Genomic DNA, 23,841 nt, shown 5'->3' with positions numbered 1-23,841 from the left:
CACAGTAAGCGCTCAATAAATACGATTGATTGACTGATTGATATTGATTGATCCCGCTCTACTCAATCGAAGCCCACGAACCTCCCCTCAAGCGGCCGCCCCGCACCCCCCTCGTCGTCCAAAAGGCCTCCTCAGCCCGCGCACGCGCCACCCGCCCCGCCCCGCCGCGCACGCGCACGCTCCCTCGTCGCCAAACGTCCCGCTCAGCCCGCGCACGCGCCACCGTCCCCGCCCCGCCGCGCGCGCGCACGCGCACGCCCCCTCGTCGTCCGAACGTCCCGCTCAGCCCGCGCACGCGCCACCCGCCCCGCCGCGCGCGCACGCGCACGCCGTCCCCCCTTCCTCGAGGGCTGTCAGAGGGAGGCGGAAGTGACGCACCGGAAGTGTCCCTTTCCCTCTCGCAGCGGGGGGAAGGCATCAAACCGTCCAAGATGGCGGCGGTGCCTGAGGAGAGGGTTGTGGAGGAAGGAGGAGGCGGAGGAGGCGGCGGCTCCGTTTCCATGGCGGCGGGCCCGTCCCAGCGGCTCTCGCCGCCGCCGCCGCCGCCCCCGCCCCCGCCCCCGTTGCTGGTCCCGCAGGCCCTCGCCCCCGCCGCGCTGGCCCTGGACCAGCTGCCTCAGAACAACACCCTGGTGGCGCTGCCCATCGTGGCCATCGAGAACATCTTGAGCTTCATGGCCTACGACGAGATCAGCCAGCTCCGCCTGGTGAGACCGCGGCCTTCGCCCGGGAAATCAATCGTATTGATTGAGCGCTTACTGCGTGCGGAGCACTGCACTAAGCGCTTGGGAAGTCCAGGTTGGCAACATAGAGAGACAGTCCCTACCCAACAGTGGGCTCACAGTCTAAAAGGGGGAGATAGAGAACAAAACCAAACATACTAATAAAACAAATAGAATACATATGTACAATCAATAGTATTTATTGAGCGCTTACTGTGTGCGGAGCACTGGACTAAGCGCTTGGGAAGTCCAAGTCGGCAACACATAGTGACAGTCCCTACCCAACAGTGGGCTCACGATCTAAAAGGGGGAGACAGGGAACAAAACCAAACAGACTAACAAAATAAAATAAATAGAACAGATATGTACAATCAATAGTATTTATTGAGCGCTTACTGTGTGCGGAGCACTGGACTAAGCGCTTGGGAAGTACAAGTTGGCAACATAGAGAGACAGGCCCTACCCAACAGTGGGCTCACAGTCTAAAAGGGGGAGATAGAGAACAAAACCAATCATACTAATAAAACAAATAGAATACATATGTACAATCAATAGTATTTATTGAGCGCTTACTGTGTGCGGAGCACTGGACTAAGCGCTTGGGAAGTCCAAGTCGGCAACATAGAGAGACAGGCCCTACCCAACAGCGGGCTCACAGTCTAAAAGGGGGAGACAGAGAACAAAACCAAACATACTAACAGAATAAAATAAATAGAATAGATAGGTACAATCGATCGTATTTATTGAGCGCTTACTGTGTGCAGACCACTGGACTAAGCACTTGGGAAGTCCAGGTTGGCAACATAGAGAGACAGTCCCTACCCAACAGTGGGCTCACAGTCTAGAAGGGGGAGACAGGGAACAAAACCAAACATACTAATAAAATAAATAGAATACATATGTACAATCAATAGTATTTATTGAGCGCTTACTGTGTGCAGAGCACTGCACTAAGCGCTTGGGAAGTACAAGTCGGCAACATATAGAGACGGTCCCTACCCAACAGTGGGCTCACAGTCTAGGAGGGGGAGACAGAGAACAAAACCAAACATACTAACAAAATAAAATAAATAGAATAGATATGTACAATCAATCATATTTATTGAGCGCTTACTGTGTGCAGACCACTGTGCTAAGCGCTTGGGAAGTCCAAGTTGGCAACATATAGAGACAGGCCCTACCCAACAGCAGGCTTACAGTCTAAAAGGGGGAGACAGGGAACAAAACCAAACGTACTAACAAAATAAAATGAATAGATATGCCCAATCAATCAGTCAATCGTATTTATTGAGCGCTTACTGTGTGCAGAGCACTGCACTAAGCGCTTGGGAAGTACAAGTTGGCAACATAGAGAGACAGTCCCTACCCAGCAGTGGGCTCACAGTCTAGAAGGGGGAGACAGAGAACAAAACCAAACATGCTAACAAAATAAAATAAATAGAATAGATATGTACAATCGATCGTATTTATTGAGCGCTTACTGTGTGCAGAGCACTGTACTAAGCGCTTGGGAAGTACAAGTCGGCAACATAGAGAGACAGGCCCTACGCAACAGCGGGCTCACAGTCTAAAAGGGGGAGACAGAGAACAAAACCAAACATACCAACAAAATAAAATAAATAGAACAGATATGTACAATCAATCAATCAATCGTATTTACTGAGCGCTTACTGTGTGCAGAGCACTGTACTAAGCGCTTGGGAAGTACAAATTGGCAACATATAGAGACAGGCCCTACCCAACAGTGGGCTCACAGTCTAAAAGGGGGAGACAGGGAACAAAGCCAAACATACTAACAAAATAAAATAAATAGAATAGATATGTACAATCAGTCATATTGAGCGCTTACTGTGTGCAGAGCACTGTACTAAGCGCTTGGGATGTACAAGTTGGCAACATAGAGAGACGGTCCCTACCCAACAGTGGGCTCACAGTCTAAAAGGGGGAGACAGAGAACAAAACCAAACATACTAGCAAAATAAAATAAATAGAATAGATATGTACGATCAATCAATTGTATTTATTGAGCGCTTACTGTGTGCAGAGCACTGTGCTGAGCGCTTGTGAAGTACAAGTCGGCAACATATAGAGACGGTCCCTACCCAACAGTGGGCTCACAGTCAAAAAGGGGGAGACAGAGAACAAAACCAAACATACTAACAGAATAAAATAAATAGAATCGATATGTACAATCAGTCAATTGTATTTATTGAGCGCTTACTGTGTGCAGAGCACTGCACTAAGCGCTTGGGAAGTACAAGTCGGCAACATAGAGAGACAGTCCCTATCCAACAGTGGGCTCACAGTCTAAAAGGGGGAGACGGAGAACAAAACCAAACATACTAACAAAATAAAATAAATAGAATAGATATGTACAAGTAAAATAGAGTAATAAATATGTGCAAACGTATATACAGGTGCTGTGGGGAAGGGAAGGAGGTAAGATGAGGGGGATGGAGAGGGGGACGAGGGGGAGAGGAAGGAAGGGGCTCAGTATGGGAAGGCCTCCTGGAGGAGGTGAGCTCTCAGTAGGGCCTTGAAGGGAGGAATCAATCAATCGTATTTATTGAGCGCTTACTTTGTGCAGAGCACTGTACTCAGAGCTTGGGAAGTCCAAGTTGGCAACATATAGAGACAGTCCCTACCCAACAGTAGGCTCACAGTGTGAAAGGGGGAGACAGAGAACAAAACCAAACATACTAACAAAATAAAATAAATAGAATAGATATGTACAAGTAAAATAAATAGAGTAATAAATATGTACAAACGTATATACATATATGCAGGTGCTGTGGGGAAGGGAAGGAGGTAAGATGGGGGGATGGAGAGGGGGACGAGGGGGAGAGGAAGGAAGGGGCTCAGTGTGGGAAGGCCTCCTGGAGGAGGTGAGCTCTCAGTAGGGCCTTGAAGGGAGGAAGAGAGCTAGCTTGGCGGATGGGCAGAGGGATTGGGGGCATTCCAGGCCCAGGGGGGTCGACGGCGGGACAGGCGAGAACGAGGCCTAACGGTGAGGAGATTAGCGGTGGCAGAGGAGCGGAGGGGGCGGGCTGGGCTGGAGAAGGACAGAAGGGAGGGGAGGTAGGAGGGGGCGAGGGGATGGACAGCCTGGAAGCCCAGGCTGAGGAGTTTCTGCCTCGTCCTGCTCCTCGCCCGCGGCCACCAGCCACCGGGGGACGGGGAGGGAGAGGACGGGGAGCCCTAAGGGGCTGAAACCCCGCAGCTGCCCCCATCCCCATCCCCATCCCTCCCAGTTCCCTTCGGCGACAGGGCACGGAGCAGCCCCCATCCTGGGCGTGGCTCCGTGGAAAGAGCACGGGCTTTGGAGTCAGAGGTCATGGGTTCGATCCCGTGTCTGCCGTGTGACCTTGGGCAAGTCGCTTAACTCCTCTGAGCCTCAGTTACCTCATCTGTAAAATCAATCGTATTTATTGAGCACTTACTGTGTGCAGAGCACTGTACTAAGCGCTTGGGAGGTACAAGTTGGCAACATACAGTCCCTACCCAACAGTGGGCTCACAGTCTAAAAGTAAAATAGGGACTGAAACTGTGAGCCCCATGTGGGACGACTTCATCGCCTTGTATCCATCCCCCCAGTGCTTAGAACAGTGCTTTGCACATAGTAAGCGCTTAACAAATGCCGTCATTATTATGGGCGCCCAGACCAGACGAGGCCGGGAGATGAGCCTGCTTCCTTACCTCCACCCTGCCCCTAAGGGAGGCCATAGGGGCCCTGCGTCCTGCCAAACTTAATAATAATGATAATGGCATGTATTAAGCACTTACTATGTGCAAAGCACTGTTCTAAGCGCTGGGGAGGTTACAAGGTGATCAGGTTGTCCCACAGGGGGCTCACAGTCTTAATCCCCATTTTACAGATGAGGTAACTGAGGCACAGAGAAGTGAAGTGACTTGCCCAAAGTCACACAGCTGACAGTTGGTGGAGCCGGGATTTGAACCCCTGACCTCTGACTCCAAAGCCCGTGCTCTTTCCACTGAGCCACGCTTAATAATAACGGTGGCATTTGTTAAGCGCTTACTAGGTCCAAAGAACTGTTCTAAGCGCCGGGAGGGGCTACAAGGTGATTAGGTTGTCCCACTCGGGTCTCACAGTCTTAATCCCCATTTTACAGACAAGGTAACCGAGGCACAGAGAAGTGAAGTGGCTTGCCCAAGGTCACGCAGTTGACAAGTGGTGGAGCCGGGATTCAAACCCATGACCTCTGACTCCCAAGCCCTCGCTCTTTCCTTCCTTCTTCCTTCAGTGGTATTTACTGAGCGCTTACTGTGTGCAGAGCACTGTACTAAGCGCTTGGGAAGTACAAGTCGGCAACATATAGAGACGGACCCTACGCTACAGCGGGCTCACAGTCTAGAAGGGGGAGACAGGCAACAAAACATATGAACAAAATAAAATAAACAGAATAAGTATGTGCAAGTAAAATAGAGCAATAAATATGTACATACATATATACAGGTGATGTGGGGAGGGGAAGGAGGTAAGGCCGGGGGATGGGGAGGACGAGGAGGGGGAGAGGAAGGAGGGGGCTCAGTCTGGGAAGGCCTCCTGGAGGAGGTGAGCTCTCAGTAGGACTTTGAAGGGAGGAAGAGAGCTAGCTTGGCGGATGGGCGGAGGGATTGGGGGCATTCCAGGCCAGGGGGAGGACGTGGGCCGCTGAGCCACGCTGCTTCCCCCACACTTCCCACCCCCCACCCGGTCCCTAAACTCTCCCGGGAATAACGGTGCCCTGTCCCTCTTTGCCTAATGGAAACGCCTTCCTCTCATCTCCTTCATTCATGCATTCATTCAATCGTATTTACTGAGGGCTTACTGTGTGCAGAGCACTGGACTAAGCGCTTGGGAAGTACAAGGCGGCAACGTAAAGAGACGGTCCCTACCCAACAACGGGCTCACAGTCTAGAAGGGGGAGACAGATGATAAAACAAAACACGCAGACAGGTGTCAAAACCGTCAGAATAAATAGAATTATAGCTATACGCACATCATATGGGTCCTCATCCAAAGCTCGGGGTTAGCCCAGTGCACGAGCCTCTGCCACATGTGGGTAGGGACTGTCTCTATATGTTGCCAACTTGTACTTCCCAAGCGCTTAGTACAGTGCTGTGCACACAGTAAGCGCTCAATAAATACGATTGATGATGATGATGTGTCTACCCGGTGGGCCCTACGCAACGTTTGGCAAACCTGTTTTCATGGCTCTCTTTTTTCCTTCCAGTGAGGGAAGTGTGTGTGTGTCTGTGTGTGGATTCAGGAGGAAGGTGTTTTTATATTTTGCAAACCATACGCATTCCACATCAAAACCGGATCTGCAGGCTAGATTGTTTTGAGCGCATGCGAAGGTGTGTTTGCATATGCCGGTGTATTTTTCCGTCTTCAGCAAAGATTTTTCTCAGCCGTGTAGAAATGGTTTGGATGTGCATATAGGAAAACGCGGTCAATTCTGGAAGGCTTTCGAAGCCATAGCAGAACTGTTAAAGGAGAGTGATGATGGCCAGATAGCCACCTAATCAGCACAGCTGTCAAGACGCGTCACTCTGCGTAAAGGAAAATTACCTAATTTTAGTAATTTAAAATAGCTCTATTGAAATACTTCCCTTGTAATTAGTGCAAACTCTGGGAAATAGTACCAAATGAGTCCGACACTGAACATAATAGGGATTAATAGAATATTGATACTCAGTCAATGGGGCTTCCGAGGCTCTTTAATAAGATTGGAGGTCAAAAGACTGCATTTTTCAAATATTTTAATAGAAGAAATTTCCAGATAGGTAAATGTTTCAGGAGGAAGAAAACACCAATTTCTTGGACTGTAAGAGCATTGATCGTAAAACCATTACATGTTAAGTCCTCCAAAGGCAAGGGCTGAAAATACCCATTGAGTTTATCACCTCTGCATTTTAGGGAATCACTTCTGTACTCGAAATTGTTCTGCCAAGATCTAGGATAATGTAACAACCATTTTATTTTTTCGGGCAGAATGTATTCACAAGTGCTTGCTTAGTAATGAGTATTTTCTTCGATATATTGTTAATATTAGTGATTATGATGGTATTTAAGCGCTTACGGTGTACCAGGCACTGAACTAAGCGCAGGGGTGGGTACAAGCTAATCAGGTTAGACGCAGTCTCTGTCCCGCACGGGGCTCATCCTCTAGGCTCGTTGTGGGCAGGGAACTTCTCCACCAATTCTTACATTGTTCTCTCCCAAGCGTTTAGTACAGTGTTCTGCACACCGTAAGCCTCAAATACGATTGATTGGTATAATTTTACGAGCAAACTGTAACGTATCTTAAGTCAAAGGCCAAACTTGAAATCAATACTCGGTCCTAAAAGATAGGTTCAGTTGCCGCTAGAGGACAGCATTAACTTGATTATGACTAGTTTCTTTTTGTGGAAATTGGCAGTAAAGCAGCTGTTCTTTGGATGATTTCCTGCTGTTTCACTTTTTCCGACGAAAGTAACAATTTTTACACGGAGTTTACACTTTCCCAGAAAAGCCTTCTATTTTCACATGCCGATCTTTGAATTTTTTCTTTTTATAGTGAAGTGGGGGTTTTTTGTTTTTTAGTGGGATTAAGGCTGGTTATACCCACAGTGAGGTTTTGTAGTTTTCTTTTTTTAAACAACCATCCATTGAGATACAGAACAACCAATTTTTCCTTGCCCCAACTGATCGTACGTACAGCTATTGCATTTTTCTTCTCTTGCATGCCTTTTGACTAATTTCACTACTTGTTAACATCTTTCTCAGAGATTTCCCTCCCCTCCAAAGGCAAATCCCAGGAATGTGAACCTCTAAAATTCCTGAAGCCCTAGTTGGATCTGACCTTAATTCTAGATAGAGGGTGGGATTGTACATGCACTGCCTCGCATTCTTATGAAGTTGACTCTGGGAGCCGCTGGGACTACAGAAAGTATTTATGGGCAATTTGTCCGTGTTTGGCACGCTGCTTCCACCACACGAATTGGAAGCTGTTGCCCATCTCTTCCTCCTCCTCCTCCCCCACAGCCCAGAAAAACCCCAGAATGGGGGAATGTAGACTGGCCCAAGCTCAGGCTGTACAATTCTGTACTTTGCCCCTAACCCATGGAGGGTTGCAGCTCAACTCAGTAGCGCAACCTTTTTCATCTTGGATACAGAGTTAGCTAGAGGAGTCAAAACTTGCTTAAATGAAGTTTTCTAAATATCCATTGGGTTTAGTATCCTCTCAACCACAAAAAGTGTTGGGTTTTCAACATAACAATAATTCTGACATTTGTTAAACAGTAACTTTGTGCCAGCCACTGAACAAGCGCCGGGGTGGCTACAAGCAAATGGGAGTGGACACCGTCCTGTCGCGCATGGGGCTCAGTTTCAAACCCCATTTTACAGCGGAGGTTACTGAGGCACAGAGAAGTTCACTTGCCTGAGGTCACACAGCAGACAAGTGGCAGAGCCGGGACTGTGGAAGGGTCATTCCAGAAAGTGAAAATCAAGAGATTCTTAGTATTATTTTATATTGCCCTAATTATTTTTTAACGAAGAAGCTGATGCATATTTCGGGAGCAAGTCAAACCAACTTTTTGGTAATAATCAGAGAATACTGCACCTGAAAGAATACCCCCCCACACCCCCTGTTCCCCGGATTCTTGACAAAATCCCATATGTATATTTTAACTCCCCAGCTGCTCAGATGAGCTTCTCTCTTACTGGGATATTGCCAGCAGCAGGTGTGTGAAGGGGAAGCAAAGAAAAAGACTAATTGAACCAAGCCATCCTACTCCGTTCTTTTTATTTATCACCTTGCCCACTCCTCCTTATCTCATTCCCTTCCCTTAACACTTTGAACTCTGTCCCCTCCCCATTGTAAGTTTGATATTTCCTATCTTTCCCCAACCTTAAAATAGGACCTGATCATTTCTGAAATGGGTGAAAACAGGATTCAACCAATGCACTCTCAGACTTTAATCCTTTTGATTGAAAAAAAATCCTTTTGGGAGTCGGTCACAGTCAGCAATTGAAGAATATGAGTGATCGTGACCTGGAATTGCCGTGAAGCTCTGTGACACTGGGGGTGTCATCTTGACAGCAGTCATGCAGGAAGCCACTCCAAGGCAAATGCGGTTTCTATAGACAGTAAATCATTTGAGGCCATTAGAAAATCCAGGCTCTGGCAATGGTTTAGTAAATTTAGCTGCCCTGAGAAGTTCACCAAGATTCTGAGATTCCCCCCCTCCCCAAAGGCCTGGCCAGTGAATGTCAGAATTGGGAGTGTCCTGCCGGATTCATTCCCGGTAGATCCAGTGTGTTCGATTGTATCCTGCACAGTCGTCTTGGAGGCTGACAGCAAGGAAGGGAGTTGAGTCAAAGCCAGCGTAGTCTTTGGAGAACTATCAGGTAGAATGTAGTGGCAGTGTGACATCAGGCTTTAGGTTAAGCCGAAGGTCTGAGGACCTGGAGTGCCCTTGGCCAACATTTTATATGGTTGTGAAGCCTGGGCCCCCTCTCCCCTCCACAAATGGGTAATGGATAGAACATGGGCCTGCGAATCAGAAGGTCATGGGTTCTAAGCCTGGCTCTGCCGCTTGAGTGCTGTGTAACGTCGGGTGACACACTTCATTTCTCTGTTCCTCTGTTACCTCACCTGTAAAACGGGGGTTGAGGCCGTGAGCCCCTCGTGGGACAGGGACTGTGTCCAACCTGATTTGCTTCTATCTACCCCATCGCTCAGTATAGTGCTTGGCATATAGTAAGAGCTTAACAAATACCATTATTATATGTCAGTTTGGTTCTTTGAACAGTTGTATCAGTCACAATACCTAGTAGCAAGATGGCTCCCAAAACAATGAAGTCCTGGAATGAATTCATGGAAGCTGCTTTCACCTCCAAACAACTTCCTTGGGCAGGACGTGTGAAGATAATGGATACCCAAACACTTGCTCTATATTGAGCTGAAATAGGGCAACCAAAAGTGAAGGGGCCAGGAAACCATTTAATTGAAAGACATAGTAAAATGAGTTTGGCATCAGCTGAACCTGCAGCAGTCTGCCCTGGGGTACGGCAGTCTGAAAGGGGGTGGGGAGAGAAGTGAGCTATCAAAGAACTGAAAAGGAAGACAGTACCAGGCCCTGCCAGCAAAGGAAGGACAATCTTTGAGTGTTTTTGGTGTATTTGGGGATAATCTTTGGCCACTTGGGGCCTTAGGCACCTATGGATAAGCTTAGGTAAACTTCACCTTTGAATACAAAGGACCCTTATTTATTTTCCCGCCTAAGTAAACCTTTCCTTTCACAGCATGGAAAGCTGTAACAGTGCTTTTTCTTCAGTAGAGGGGTAGTGCGGTGGAGTAGAGGGGGAAGAAAGGTGTTGGGATGAAACAGTCTGAGGGCCTTTACCCCCATCAAATCCAACAAATACAACCAAATCACTTTACCTGGTTTTCCCCTCAAAGCTATCACCTCTCTCCAAAATGTTTATTTGCATTTCACCATGAAAAGAATGCTGATTTTCTCAAACCTTTTTATGAACAAATAGAAACTATTGGTGCTTACTGTTGGTACTTGACTTTTAAAGTCCTATGAAATACCCAGAACTGCTGTCACTGTTCTATCAAGGCTTCAACAAGCTTCTCCATAACATCAGAAAGATCAAAATGTAAACTGGAGGGAGTCCCTTTGTTGTTCTAGCCGATCTTCATGATTGTCCTCTAATTCCAGAATGTTAAAGGGAAGTTTATCCCATTATTGTCTTTTCCTCTAATAGTGGTTCTTTTGAAGAGGCATTTTAGTCCTCTAAGTTACTCCAGAATTACCCCAGACTCATTTGTGCAGTCTGGTTATCTTGGTTGTGGATCATCCATGACCTCTGAGTTGGGAGTCCAGAGGCCTGAATTCTAGACCCCATTTCATCACTGACTGCTGTGTAACCTTGCGCAAGTCACTTAATCTGGGTGGACCTCAGTTTCCACAACTGGAAAATGGAAACATCACCTCCCCTCTTTATCTTTCCCTCTCATCCCCACCTTTCCCAAACACTCCTAATTTACCTCACAGGGATAATGGGAGGATTAAATATGAACAAGTTGTGAAAGTTATTGAGAAATGTACACAAGCTGACCTTATTACTGTTTTCTTAATTTACTAACATGCCGAGAATTATGAAAATTTCACCATAGCCCATGTCCTCAAATCTTCAAAAGCAAAGGAAGGGTTTATTTCACAACTTTCCTGAATCAGAATTGCTGAGTGAGTGGTAGATGGAGTGAAACCTGAATTTGAGGGCCCCACCTGCCCAAAAAGGCCAAATTTTCTCTACACCGAAATTCCTATAGAAGCAATGTATTTTGAGCCATTTTGAACCTGCACTGGAGAGTTGTTATAGAGTTTGCCAAGAGTACGCATAATGAATCTTTATTTGAAGACCACTTGGTAATAATAATAATAATCATGGTATTAGCTGAGAGCTTACTATATGCCAGACACTGTTCTAAGCAGTGGAGTGGATACAAGCAAATCGGGTTGGACACAGTCCCTATCCCACATGGGACTCACAGTCTCACTCGCCATTTTACCGATGAGGCACAGAGAAGTGAAATGATTTGCTAAGGTCACACAGGAGACAAGTGGTGGAGCCTGGATTAGAACCTAGGTCCTTCTGACCCTCAGGCCCATGCTCTATCCACTAAAGAATGCAGATTTGGGAATTGAAGTGGTTCCCATAAACAGGTTTTTACTATTTTTGTGGAGAGGTGGGGGCCTTTTAGTTCCATGGGAACACATTTGCTACCCTTGGTAGCAATCTATGGTCTTATCTGTGGTCAAATATGAGAATAACAGCTTCATTAGGTCATTTTGCACTGTCAAAAGAGTACATGTAGTGGTGGTGGTGTCAGCAGTTACCCGTAAACAGCTGACCTTGAGGAAAATTATCCCTTTTGTAGTTTTCATGGATTACTTTGCTTCTTCCTGAATCCACAACTGGAGTTATACCAGATTTGTTTCCACTCTAATCGCGGCATTTACAACCCTCCTGTAACTCATATTTGTTTGAATTTTTTAAATACAACAATAATTTATAGAGTGAAGACTTTAATTCTATTTATAGGAAGTTTATTTGGGTTACTAAAAATCATGCCGTGTTCCTAAATGCCAAATTTCCAATTGACAAGTTTAAGAGTAAACAGTCCCTCTGGGTACTTTTCGGTGTGATACTGTGTGTAACTTTTGAATTGAATACTAAGAGAGCAATCATGTGAGAGATGGATTGACTTCTCAAGATGAAATGTGAATTATTGACTAATATGTCTGGCCAGCTAGTTGAAAATAGTGATGAGCAAAAGACTTTTAGCCAGTCATGTGTAAAATAGTAACCCTTCTAAAGTTCTTGTCTTTTTGTTCCACTCCTTCCGTATCACTGTCTTCCTTTTCTCCCTTCCTTCCCTCTCCAAACAGGTTTGTAAACGAATGGATTTGGTCTGCCAGAGAATGTTGAATCAGGGATTTCTGAAAGTGGAAAGATACCATAACCTGTGTCAGAAGCAGGTCAAAGCACAACTTCCAAGGTATGGTAGTGGCTATGTCAAAGGGTGACAGATTTTTTTGTTCCCCTCTCCAGCAGTCATGAAAATCTAATTGGTAGCCATAGTCTTTCCCATAATGGTCAAATTAATACTTTCTCTGTCATCTTGCCCTTTGCTTGATAAGAAAGTACTACAACTACTAGTAAACATGGTTTTGTTCTTGGCATGGGGGAAAATCTCACTTTTCCTACATTTCAAATAATTTTAGGTGCCTCTTTTGTTAAAAATGATAGGGAAATAGCAGAAACTGCTTTATATGTTTTCGTAAATTGCACCGTTAATATTAATATTAGGTCCGGCATGCGAGGAACGGCATCAACTTTTGATTTTTCAGACCTTCAGGCTCTGATTATCTCTTGTGCATTCTCCCCCTTTCTGTTGCCAGTCTTCTGTTCATTTTACTGCTGGACACTGTTAATGAATGGTGTTGAGGCCATATTGAAGCTAGGTTTGTCTGTGGTGGAGTTGTGGCCCAGCCAAACTTAGACCCTTTTCCTAGCTATTCCAGTAGGTGCAGTGTTGGCTTGCTTTGTTATAAGAGTCCTAAAATATTAAGGAATCTGGCCTGGTGTCAAATAGGATTACCCTATTGCATTAATAGTCTGCTTCACCTCAAGTCTCCCACAGAAGGTCTCTTCTTATAATAAAATTTCAATAAAAAACGCTACACCCACATACTTCTGCTCAGTCCCTCCACACCTTCTCCCTTGATTTCCGCTGGTTGTTTTTCTTCTCAGCCTCACCTCCAAGTTATGTAGTTCTCCCGTCTTAAGGGGTGGAAGATCTGTGAACTTTTTCAGTACTCTAGCGCTGGACCAACCACCAAACTAGTTTCTGATTATCCCCCCCTCCTCCTTGGCAATTTCTCCTATTGCTCCTTTTCCCGCCTTCATTTTGAAATCAGAAATTAATGAATATTGATGAAACTGCTGTTGACCTGGGCTCCAGGCCTCAGGCTTCCACATGTGCACTTTAAATTGCACTGAAGTCCTTCTATAGATACGTGGGTAATATAAAGCTTGACTATTATATGTATAATTAAGATCTCTAGAAAATCATAAGGGAGAGGGGGGTTTTTTAGAGCCACCGGATATATAAATTTCTTTAACCACCTACTACAAAAATAAATAGTTGGGAGTTTTCTACTTTTTAGAATGAATATCAGCTCGGTATCCATATAGGGACACATTGACCACACCAGTTGGCTTGTGACATGAACAGAAAAACCAGGCGACAGTAGAACTGGTTCTTTAACACAGTTTGACCGTTAGTATTGTAGTGTCTAGTGGTATTTACTGGATTCCTTTTGTTCTTTAGGCGAGAATCAGAAAGGAGAAACCATTCATTAGCACGTCATGCAGACATTCTTGCTGCAGTAGAAACAAGACTCTCACTTTTAAATATGACTTTCATGAAATATGTGGATTCCAATCTGTGTTGCTTCATTCCTGGAAAGGTAAAGTCTTGACTGTTTTCTCTGGGAGCTTATCGGGTGGCTAAATCGCTACTTCTGTTTTGGAAGACTTCCCCAGAATCTTTTTTTTAATGGAATGTAAGTGCTTATTATGTGCTAGGCACTGTACTAAGCGCTGGGGTAGATACAAGGTAATCAGGTTGGACAACAGTCCGTGTCCCACATGGGACTCGGTCATCATCCCTATTTTACAGATGAGGGAACTGAGGCACAGAAAATTGAAGTGACTTGCCCAAGGTCACCCAGGAGACAAAAGGCAGAGCGGGGATTCGAACCCAGGTCCTTCTGACTCCCAGACTTCTGCTGTGCCCAGTAGGCTGTGCTGCTTTTCAGTTTTGCCTGTTGCTTCCGATCTGTCATTCTTGACAGAACAAAATAACTCTGAACTGCTTTGTTTAACTTGGGTGAGTCATTTTGAAAGCTTAGGTGACTTGTCAAGACCTTTCTTATCAGCATTGTTTTTAGCTATAAATTATACAATAGACGTCCTTAAATTGTTGAATGTTCTTTACAGGTCTTGTTCTCTCTCCAGCCGATTTTTAACCCGGTCTTTCAAACTAACATGAATAGACATCCCACCACATGAAAGGCATCTGGTGAGGCTTGGCTAAAGTCTGCTTTCAGCCGTAGCTGCAGGGGGTAATTACAGTAGTGCAGAATCACATTTGGCAGGAGCAGAAAGTAACCCTGAGGCAGAAGCAGCTCGTAACAATGGCACTAGCTGCTCTCTAGAGTTTCTGCCAGAGCTGCCCTGGGCAGAGCCCAGGAAGAGGCAGCAGCAGCCCCAAGGGTATCAACTCCTGCATTTCTTCTTACCGGCTGCTCTGTTCCGTGCTGAAGACATCCACCTTGGGGAAAAGGGGCCCTGGGTGTGACTGCATGTCTCTCTCGACATTCCGACCGGCTCCTAACACCTATGTCTTTTGAGTATTCCTATCTATCCCCTTCGCTTTTTTTCCCCTCTCACTTCATCGTGTTGGCGCTCACCCTGTGGGAACTCTGACCCCTGTATCACAACGAGCCCTAGAAAATTTGGTCCCTTTTTCTGTGGAGCTCATCATAATGATTGATGATATTAACTTTTCAAAGCACTTGGCCTGGTACTTTTCATACCACAGAAATAATAGTCACTTAAAAGACAGTGAAAAGGCTAGCCATAGTCCTTGAAGTGAAAGCAGATAACAAAAACATTTATACAGGAAAAAATGGGCAAGTGGGAGGAAGAGAGGCCATGCTTCTCCTGTAGCCAGCACTTGGCTGGTCTTGCGGCACAGACCTTATCATCATCATCATCATCATCAATCGTATTTATTGAGCGCTTACTGTGTGCAGAGCACTGTACTAAGCACTTGGGAAGTACAAGTTGGCAACATAACCTTACTGGGGTGGCAGAGGTTGGAGGAAGGACTCTTCAGTTCGTCCACCTCCTGTCCTGCATTAAAGGCAGTCAAAATTTCAGTTAAATTTCTCAGTTCCCTTTTGTTATTTAGCAGTATCCCTTTAGGCAATTACTCCTACTTGTGCAGAGTGGCCATCAGTAACGGAAGAGAGGGAGCCCCTCCCTATTGGGTCTCTACCACCTGATTGTCTTACAAGGACCTTCCACTGAGTCACTGTGTGGAAGCAGCCTGACCTGATGGATAAAGCACAGGCCCGCGAGCCCCAACACTTGCCTGTGTTGTGACCTTAGGCAAGTCACTAAACTTTTCTGTGCCTCAGTTTCCTCAGCTGTAAAATGGGGGTTTTCCTCCCTGTCCTCCTCTACTTAGACTGTGAGCCCCAAGTGAGACAGGGCTCACAAGATTAACTCTTATCTATCTCAGCACTTAAAACAGTGTTTGACACATAGTAAGGATAAGTCACAAGGCGTAAGTTGGGAAACTACTGTACCTCAGGGGGTAACCAGCTAGCAGAATACCAACAGCATCTGGCCCATACAGTCTCTTGAATCTCACCCAGAGGTTTTGGCCCTATGTGGCCTTGAGAGTGCCACATCTCAGGGCTCTGGACAGGCAGGAACATCACCTCATGAATGGTTTACTGACTATAAATAGGTGGAGAAGCCATTGTGAGGCAGGAACCACCATCAGACATGTCGATGGGAAAACCTGAGTACCCTAATTTGCTTGTCCTGGCCCACAGGCACCACCTAATTGACTCTTGCTTTAATAATAATAATAATAATGGCATTTGTTAAGCGCTTACTATGTGCAGAGCACTGTTCTAAGCGCTGGGGGGGATACAAGGTGATCAGGTTGTCCCACGTGGGGCTCACAGTCTTAATCCCCATTTTACAGATGGGGTAACTGAGATTCAGAGAAGTTAAGTGACTTGCCCAAGGTCACAAAGCAGACGTGGTGGAGCTGGGATTCGAACCCATGACCTCTGACTCCAAAGCCCGGGCACTTTACACTGAGCCACGCTGCTTTAGGTGAGGGTTACTCAGACTAGGCCCCAGGAGATGTGGCAGACTTCCAGAGTGGCCATAAAAGTGGTCATAAACACTAGCTCTGTAGAGCCTGAAAAGCCGTTTATCAAGAGCAGTGGCAAACTGTGGACCTTTCAAGTTTAAAAAGTTGAAGCAATATTTTATTTTTATGGCTCTTTAAAAGGAATGGTCATTCACTTTTATAGATGAAATTATGTGGCTCGGTCTATGCACTCAATAAATTGTTCCCTATTTAGGAGTTGATGCAAGACTAATTGCTGTATTTGGAAATATTCAGAGAAAAAACTCAATTCATTACAAATAATTAGTACCTGTCAGCAAGGCGATCCCTGCCCCTGTCTCATAAACTTAGCATCTGATTTCGGTTCCCTCATTTACCTGGGCCCATATCTTCATTAGAAAAATAAGGGTAATACCAAGTCACCTTTCCATGCAAGCCAAGTGAGTGCTGCCATTTTTGTCTGGGCCCCTGTTAGGTAGGGACCGTCTCTATATGTTGCCAACTTGTACTTCCCAAGCGCTTAGTACAGTGCTGTGCACACAGAGCTCAATAAATACGATTTAATGAACAAATGAATGAATGCCCAACTATCACTGGGGAGGGCAGGGGCTGGGGAATGTGGGAGTTGGAGGCGGGGAGGAACACTGATGCCAAGGCTGTACAACTCTCTTCTGTCCCTCGCCACTCTCACTCTCTTTTCTTGAATTCCACCTTTGGTCTCTTGATAGGAAGAGAGTCTATCCCATCTCAATATTCTTCTTAACTGAAATGATCTATATAGTTGGGGGTTGAAAGATCACATTTGTCAATTTCCTGATTTTTGCAAAAGAGACTGGTGAGCCATAAAAGCTGTCTTGGGCCACCCTACCTGCATGGCGCCCTCAGGATCAGCCTCTGGCCTGGGGCTTCGAGCTTGGGCCATGCACAGCTAGTTTTTTCCAAGGGCATATGAGAATAGTGATCAAATTTGCCTAAAGAACAGTTCATCTTTATGTGTGCTGAAAGTTAATGGTTGAAATTCTTTCCTGTGGCATAGATTTTTCTGATTGGACAAATTTCTTTTGGGCCAGTTGGCCTGTTCTGATGTGCCTGGCTGCTGTAAACATGTCTCCATTTGATATATCAAGAAATGGGCAATCCCATGCTGTTCTTCCAAACTGACAAAAGGACCCATTTATGAGGCCAAAAATAGATTTATTTTTTGACACACAGTTTCACTAGTAGGTTGTATATCTTCATGAGCAACTGATAAAGAACCCCCTGACTAGATTGAAGTTTGTCATTTAATGTAACAAGATAACCTTCTAAGGCAACTTCCATAGAAACACAAAGGCACTTATAGGAGCAAGTAATGGCATTCCTCGTGAAAATAGCTGTAATGCTCCTCAAAAATATGGTTGTATTATGGGGTGTGTTTTTCACACAGACTAACAAATTTTAAATCGGGGTCAGTTCCGGGGCCTCTGGAAAAATATGAACTTCCTTTACATGCGGCATTTGTGCAGTATCAATGGAAAATAAATCTTGGTGACGTTTAAAGTAATCCAAAGCATAACATTGCTACATTAACTACATATGGAGTTGAAATATGATTATTAGTCTTTGCAAGAAGTAGAAGCTCGTTCTGCCAATGGTGGGTAGTAGTTTTTCAGCCTGAGTGAAAACTATGTTCAATTTAGGTTGAACAGCTCTTTTCTTCATAAATCCCCTTGTAGCAGGCTACGTATATCCTTCTGAACACCTCTCTATACCTTTTGAACTTCTCTCTCTCGCTCTCTCAGTTTCCTGCAGTCATTTTTTTTAAAGTTCACCCACTTTCATGAGAATTGATACTAGACATCTGTAATTCCCAAATCTTAGCTGGTGGTGAAGCTGAGGTTCCAGACTTCGCAGCAGCCGTGACACCTCCTCTGCTACCAGAGCCAGGAAGTGAGGGAAGGGCCATAAGTGGATTGAGTCAGCTTTTTCTACCCAAATTCTGCTGCAATGCTGTGCTCATTTCAAATGAAGCAGAAAAGCTGGCTTCCTCTTTGGGGAGGGAGAAGGGGAAGCAGCCGAGCCTAGGGGTTCTCTGTTGTAGCGGAAAGCAGTCCGGAATCAGGGCAGGAGAGATGGAGTTGCCTAAGATCTCTGTCCCGTCTGTACTGCCTTCCACCCAACATCCCAGCCAAAGTGGACGAGCTGGGCTTCAAATCTGGGTTTGGGAAGGCCGGGGAGGTGTCGGAGGGATGGGAAGTGGAGGGAGGAGTGGAATTCCCTGTAGTGATTGAATGTAATGTCAGGCAGGGCTTTCAGATCCTGCTCCATCTCAGCATTCAATGCAAGATGTATCCCCAGATTTTACATATTGTAGTTCAGAAAGGGGGTACACGTGTATAAAATTCCCAGGAACAGTAATCTGCTTAGGGAAAAGCAGCAAGGGGCAATGTAATACCTATTCTATCTGAATATCTGTGCACTTAGTCCAGATCCCCCCAAATCATTTCCATTTAGGGAGAGCTAATGGTGATTCAATATTTTAGGTAATTGATGAAATTTATCGTGTGCTGAGATATGTAAATTCTACCAGAGCCCCACAGCGAGCTCATGAAGTGCTTCAAGAGTTAAGGGACATTTCTTCCATGGCAATGGAATATTTTGATGAGAAGATTGTTCCAATTCTCAAGAGGAAGTTGCCAGGATCGGATGTGTCAGGACGACTCATAGGATCTCCCCCAGGTATCCTCTCTCTGTGTTTGTACCAAACAATACTTTCACTCTGTTAAAATTTTGTGGGCATCATTTTGAGTTTGATGAGCAGTTAGATTGAACAGTTGGGAGGTTTGCAGTTGGGAAGGTGTTAAGTGTCACTTGGAAGCAACCAGAGAGGACAGCTATGTAGACTACGTCCAAGAAGTCAAAGCTTTCCCGCCACCCTTTGTTGGCTAAAATTTCACATTTGGGTCCTAACCTTTTGTAGTGCAGAGCCGGTGAGCCTTGCTGGATCTATGTATATTTTTAAACTGAGCTTGGATTTCCCTAGGACTACAATTCTGCAAAGAAGTAGTTCTTTTAGATTTTGTAGTTACTAAAAATTCCTCTTGTGCTCACCTGTGAGGACTCCATATTTTTCCCTAATTGAAGCGCCTCTGTAAAACCAGAACATTTTATAACCAAGAACTTCTGCTCTTGTGTTTGTCAACCTTGTCTTGTATATTGTTTTTGTGTTTATTGTTCTTTCCTTATGTCTATCGCCAATCCCACATGCCCTTTCTTCTTAGATTGAGTGACCATTTCTACTTCGCATCCAGGTATTTTTTTCCCTAGTGCTTAATACGGTACTTTGTACTCTGTGAGTTAGCATTTAATACTAAAAACAGTACTACCACTAGGGAATTTTAGAGCTCAGTAAAATTAATTGATCTGGCAATTCATGGTCATCTTGTTTTTTCATCAATATCCAATGTGCCTGTAGTGAGTAAGGTGAGCTGCTACATATATAGTTGATGATTCATTCATCAGTAATAGCAGTGACAGTTTGGAATTGGCACTTAATGGCTTTCCCTGGGTTAAAAAAAAATCACTTTGGGATCATGTCACACCATCTACTATTTCATACGTTTCAGTAGTGTATAGAATTGAACTACAGCCCTCGGCAGATACTGTGACGGGTGTTATGTGCAAGACCCATTCATGTGTTCAGTTTGCCAAATGGATGAATACTTGGTTGCTTTCTTCTGTGGACTTTAAAAAGACAGCACTTTTTGTTTACAAGGAATCAGTAAGCAACTTTAGAGCTGCTGTGAAGAAAATGCTGTCCGACATTGCCTCTGCTTTAACGCAGAATGTGTTTGAAATTATTTTCAGTCCAACCAGTGTCAACTAAACATTTTTCTCTTGGGCTTACTACCCAAATATTGCAATAGTGGGGGTGAAGCACCAAGAGCAGAAATCAAAATAACAGCTACCTAGGCTGAACCATTGCAAAGATTCAACAAATCTCTGACGGCAGTTGCACTCTCTTTCAGATCAGTTCTAAGTCCAATAAGGCGTTATTGAGTTTTTTAAAAAGAAAAAGCTTTCTTTTGAAAAGTAGATTAACTCTAGCGCTCCCTTGAACTCTCTCTTTCTCTCTCTCTCTCTCTCCCTCTCCGTCTCTCTCTCGCTCTGCAGTGCCAGGCCCTTCAGCAGCCCTGACAACGATGCAGCTGTTCTCCAAGCAGAACCCTTCGAGACAGGAGGTCACCAAACTCCAGCAGCAGGTGAAAACAAACGGTGCTGCCGTGACTGTTCTCAGGCGTGAAATGTCCGAGCTGCGCACCAAAGTGCAGGAGCAGCAGAAGCAGCTCCAAGACCAAGACCAGAAACTGCTAGAGCAAACCCAAATCATAGGCGAACAGAACGCGCGGTTGGCCGAGCTCGAACGCAAACTCCGAGAGGTCATGGAAAGTGCAGTGGGAAGTTCCTCAGGGTCTGGGCAGAACGAGGAGTCTCTGCGGAAACGGAGGAAGGCAGTGGAAGCCATAGACTCTCTTAGGAAATCCAAACGCCTCCGAAATCGAAAATAACGGGATTGAGCTGCGGCTGCAGAAGCTGACCTGGTTTAGTAGGCCAAGCAGATGTGCTGACTTGGATACCGTGATTAGCAGCTGAGTGTCTTTAGGCTGCCTTGTTTTCAGAACACCAGTCTGACATGAACAGTTCCTCTCTCACCGTTGAGACGTTTGTCCTTTCCCCGCTTCCGTGTGGGTGGGCCCGATGCACAGAGTCTTTTTAATTTGCAATAGATTTGTACTAACCAGACGCGCTCTACCCTGTTTCGAGGAGTTAATCTTTTTTTCCTTTTCTGTGCAGCTGTGTTTAAGTAAAATTTATTTGTATTTCTGCATATATGCACATTAAATAAGGATCTTGAATAAACCAAGTTTCGACTAGAGGTTAAGCTTACATACCGAAAATGTCCCGTTCCCTTGCAAGAAAAGACCTACTTTTTAAGTGGACGCTGTCTTGTAGAAAAGTCAGCTTTGGGTTACAAGTGACCTTTGTCTGGAATGTCCGAAAGGTAGTTAATGCTTTTTGGTATTGAAGTCCCGGGGGACTGAGAAGGACTTCCTATGCTACAGTATTGGCTATATATTTTTGTAGACTACTGGCAAGGGGACTTATCCAGTTGTTGTTATAAATACACAAACCCCAGTTTCAGTTCTTTGCTGTTGGAACCGTGTCCTGCATTTGCATGGCTAGATGCATGCATTGCCTCGTCAGCTCGCTTAAGAGCTCTTGCACTGGTATTGATTGATCTTGAACGTCTAAACTCGCCCACTCTTTCGAGTAGCTTCGGAGTTACTTAAATCCCCACGTCGTAGCTACTCGCCACCCAGCAGATCGGTTAGTTCATCTGACCTCAAGTTACAAGGGGTAAAGAGGGTTTTGAACCTGGTTTGGCACCATTTGCTGCTCCTAGGCTGAGGCACAACCCAAATTCTGAGGCAGTTTCTGCTCATGTGGGGCCTCCGGTTCCTAGTAATGTCCTGTTATTCTGTGTCTCCCATGGGTCAAGCCACGATCAGTGAGTCGTGGGCACTACTTAATTTGGGGCTCCATTTCATCACTGAAGCCAAATCCACGCAGGCAACTTGTCTGACAAAGAAAAGACATCTAAAACCATTTCATGTTGGGGATGGAGCAGGGAGGTTTTTCGTACTAACAACTATATTCTAGCTTTCCTTACTCTAAAACTCTTTAATCACCTTTAAACGAGAGCTTTAATTTCTTTTGCACTCTTGTTTTGAGCTTGTAACTGGAAAAGCATGTCTTGCACTGTTCAGTCTTCGGATTGGTCACTTTAACAACCTCTAAGTTGCTGTTGTACAGTGATTACTTTTTCCATTTGTATATTTTTAAATCCTGGTAATAGACATCACTGTCCTTGTTTTAATTTAATGTACTAAACTGTGTAGCTCTCATTTGACTGTTATTTTATTTTTTGAGCAACTGTGGCCTTGGGCTTCATTGGAATTAAAGTCAATTTAGGTGTAGCATGAAAAACTTGGTTTTCCTGGTGAAAGTTCTCTAAAATTTCAAAGCTTTGGTAAGCTAACCCGTTCTGCAACATTCCAATGTAACATGCTTACACTTCACGTAAGTTACCCAGCACATCCAAAAGTTGCCCTGTCCATTTGTTTGATCTTTGAAAACGTCCTTTGTAAAAATCGGTTTTCCTTGAAACGTCAGTATTAGTATTTAAGACTCTTCCTTCTTTGAGGGATGGGATGGAAGAGTTTATTTCAAAATTAGCTTTAGTTAGGAAACTAAAAGTTTCCCGAAACACGTTTGCCAAGGAGTTAATTCCTAAAAATTCAACTTGTTTTCCCAGTAACAGATCTCATTTTTGCTGTCTCTAGAAAGGATCTGTTCCTTGGTACTGTGGAGAAGGCTCCTTCGGATTACCTAATGGTCATTATCGACAACTCCTTGCCTGGAATCTTAGACTTCATTTTGAGTAACAAAGTACAGATTACTAATTGAACAGGGGTAAACAGTATGCATCTTCACACACACTTTCTATTCATTTATAGGTGTATACTTTCATTCAACATGAACATAGGTGACTTTAATTGCAAAGGATCTGGGCAAAACACTATTATTGTGACTAATGTGAAAGTACACTTGCTCCATTTTAAGTCTTTACAGTGTGCTTTATTTTTTCTAAATCCTCTTGTTTTTCATGATAATTGAAACAATCTAAATTGTTCAAGCATAACCATCTCCCACCGGATTGTTGTCCCAATGGAGGACATAAAGTTGCTATAGTAAGTAATTAGGAAGTGCTTATGAGGGGAGGGGAGGATATATTTTTGGTGTGTGTTCCACAGATCATAAGTACTACAGTAAAAACACATGTAATCCTGCCTCAAACCAATTTACCACTTTATACGTTTATCCCTTGCCCCTGCTATGTTTTCTTGGCAGGAGATTCTGTTGACCATAGGAGCAGTTGGAGTTTATTAACACAATAGAACCAAACCCTAACAAAAGTCATTTTGTTTAAATGGGTGAAGAACAGTTTATATAAAACAGGTTTTCTTGGCTAAGGCTGTTTGTTTAGAGCACATACTTGAATAACTGAGACGGGAGCTTTTTTGGGTCAGGCTGGGCATTTCCAGCCTCTCCTGAGCTCCCTAAATGACATGTTACCACTTGTTTTAGGTTGCAGTGTACACTTTATATGATTAATCTAAGTATTAATTTAGCCGTACAAGTATAATGGGTTTTTTCAAAAAATCTTTGAAATACTAGGAAATTCATGCCAAACAACCGTGACATCACCATTAGTTTAATGTGATGACACCTGACTGCAGTATAGCTAAATAAGCTCTCTGATGGCAAGTCCAGACTAGGAACAGGGAGACTGTTGGTTTTCTATGTACAGAGGCAGCTCAATTTTATCCAGTTCTAACTGAACAATTATGGTTTTCATTAAAACATAGTTCAAGTAACTTAAAAAATGAACTTGGATGAGACTACTGAACTTCAAACACATGCAGTCCTTGCCCATCAGACTATTTTTCCGGACGGACTGGAACTAACTTATGATCAGAATGTACAGAGTTGTCAGTAGAACATCGTAAGACAGCAAA

At 44.6% G+C, this 23,841-nt stretch overlaps 1 protein-coding gene across 1 annotated transcript; it reads left to right on the top strand.

Moving 5' to 3' along the window:
* Window positions 1-431: 431 nt before the first annotated feature.
* FBXO28 (F-box protein 28) lies at window positions 432-22,249 on the top strand. The gene is made up of 5 exons (XM_038760833.1): window positions 432-707; window positions 12,171-12,280; window positions 13,616-13,754; window positions 18,745-18,940; window positions 20,375-22,249. The coding sequence occupies exons 1-5, from the start codon at window positions 432-434 to the stop codon at window positions 20,767-20,769; spliced, it is 1,116 nt and encodes a 371-aa protein (XP_038616761.1). The 3' UTR covers window positions 20,770-22,249.
* The last annotated feature ends 1,592 nt before the right edge of the window (window positions 22,250-23,841 follow it).

This window comes from Tachyglossus aculeatus, chromosome 19, assembly GCF_015852505.1.
Source record: "Tachyglossus aculeatus isolate mTacAcu1 chromosome 19, mTacAcu1.pri, whole genome shotgun sequence".
NCBI lineage: Eukaryota > Metazoa > Chordata > Mammalia > Monotremata > Tachyglossidae > Tachyglossus > Tachyglossus aculeatus.
The sequence above is the reverse complement of the archived record's forward strand: the minus strand, read 5'-3'. Positions and strand labels throughout refer to the sequence as shown.

What these genes read in the sequence shown, in the direction of transcription:
- FBXO28 (XM_038760833.1), top strand. Translation starts at nt 432, where the DNA reads ATGGCGGCGGTGCCTGAGGAGAGGGTTGTGGAGGAAGGAGGAGGCGGA. An exon ending in AGATCAGCCAGCTCCGCCTG is followed by an intron (nt 708 to 12,170) that starts GTGAGACCGCGG and finishes CTCTCCAAACAG; the next exon opens with GTTTGTAAACGAATGGATTT. An exon ending in GTCAAAGCACAACTTCCAAG is followed by an intron (nt 12,281 to 13,615) that starts GTATGGTAGTGG and finishes TTTGTTCTTTAG; the next exon opens with GCGAGAATCAGAAAGGAGAA.